This window comes from Triticum urartu, chromosome 4A (assembly GCF_056163025.1).
Source record: "Triticum urartu cultivar PI428250 chromosome 4A, HENAU_Tu73, whole genome shotgun sequence".
Lineage (NCBI taxonomy): Eukaryota > Viridiplantae > Streptophyta > Magnoliopsida > Poales > Poaceae > Triticum > Triticum urartu.
Window position 1 is genome coordinate 89,266,702 of NC_141876.1, and position 1,708 is coordinate 89,268,409.

At 50.7% G+C, this 1,708-nt stretch overlaps 1 protein-coding gene across 1 annotated transcript; it reads left to right on the top strand.

Moving 5' to 3' along the window:
* The first annotated feature begins 296 nt into the window (after positions 1-296).
* On the top strand, positions 297-1,029 carry LOC147974913 (uncharacterized). Its single transcript, XM_087519576.1, has one exon. The coding sequence runs from the start codon at positions 297-299 to the stop codon at positions 927-929; it is 633 nt and encodes a 210-aa protein (XP_087375702.1). The 3' UTR covers positions 930-1,029.
* The last annotated feature ends 679 nt before the right edge of the window (positions 1,030-1,708 follow it).

Below are 1,708 nucleotides of genomic sequence, written 5' to 3' on the forward strand. Positions count from 1 at the left end.
CGGGTTCATCTCGACTGGGAGATGAACACCTAGTGATTCACAGGTTCTGTTTTTCTGTACGATCACAGCCGTCCAAATATGCTTGGATTCATTTCGGTAACGGAGACGTGAATCCACAGAATCCAAGAGGATTCAGCAGCTTCGGTTCTTCTCCGAGGACGGCTTGGGGTGGAACTGGAACCCCCTTACAAATTGCCGCCCTCGCGCTGCTATTCGCCTCAGGAACTCAGTGCCCTAATTGCTAGACATTGACCAGGGATCCATCCAGGGGGCATCTGCTTCCCTTCGTCCAGGCGATGGGGATGGCTGTACTTGACGAGGCCCAGCGGCGACGGCGGCAGAGCGTCTACGAGTTCTTGGACGCCACCAAGCCCGCGCGCGCCCAGGCGCTGCGATGGTGCGAGACTGCGCGGGAGATGCGTAGGATCGACGGCGACATGAAGGAGGCGGCCCAGCTGCTCCGCGGCGCCCTCTCCTGCGTCAAGGACTACGCGTCTGTCTACAGGACGTGGATCGCCATGGAGATGGACGGCGGCGGCGGCGTCGGTGTTGCCCGGTGGCTCTTCGAGGAGTGGGGCACCGTCTGCGCCAAGGATGGAAACCTCCGCAAGGATGACGACGGCACCACCGCCGACGAGTACGGCGACTACTGCTGCGCGTACCTCGCGTTCGAGCTCCGTCACGGGGACGCCAGGCGCGCGCGCACCGTGGCGGCACGGGCCGTGAAGGCCTGCCCGCACGACGCCTCGTTGCGCGACACGGTGGAGCTCCGCCTTAGCGACGCCATCGAGATCGAGCAGGAGAGGCGGCATCGGTCGGGTCTGCTTCGCACTGCCAAGAAGTGGCTCACCAACAGCGAGCAGAGTCGCGGCTGCTCATCACTCGTACCCCGGCCGCCGCAGGGGTACCGGAGGCTCCTCAGCGGCTAGTCGCCGTGATCGATTGCTGCTTCGGGAGTAGATTAAAAGAGATTAGATCGCAGTACAATGTAAACTGTTCCACGTATACTTAGTTACAGATCATGGTACTGATCTCTGCAATAGTGTTGATTTCTCGTTAACTTGATTGGTCTTGGTCCACGGAGATGTGATTTGTAAACCGTATTCCTATGCGGGGTGCTAATTCTTTATTGAAAAAAAATATTGGGTTGTAATTTTGATGTACACCCTTATTTTGCCATGAGCAATCGCTTCTTAGAAAAAAAAATAATGATTTTATCAAGCAGACCCGATTACAATCTCCACAAATATGATGAAATGTTTAATTGGGAAAAGATATTTGAGCCAAGGAGGAGGCCCTCGCGTCACTCCGCAGGGGCGACTCGGGGGCGATTAAATAACAAAGTATACATTGAAAGGGAGACTTGTATGAGCTCTCATATTTATGTGAGATGGTGAGATCAATCCCAAAAAAAATCATATTTAGACATTTCAAAAAATATCTAAAATTATTTGACAACATTCATGTGGTGTATGTCTACATATCCGGAAAAAATCAGCTCAAACTCGATGTACATTTAGAGATTAAAAAAGACAAATTCGAATGTAAATAGTAGCGGCTTTGGATGAATAGTCTTTTGATACTATCCGCACTCAATTTTTTCTCTTTTATCTATTAATTAAGTTGAATTATGAGCTGAAATTTTTTAAGGCTGTACATCAAGCATTGATGCGTGTCTACAAAAAAATTGAGAATGTTTAAACATGTT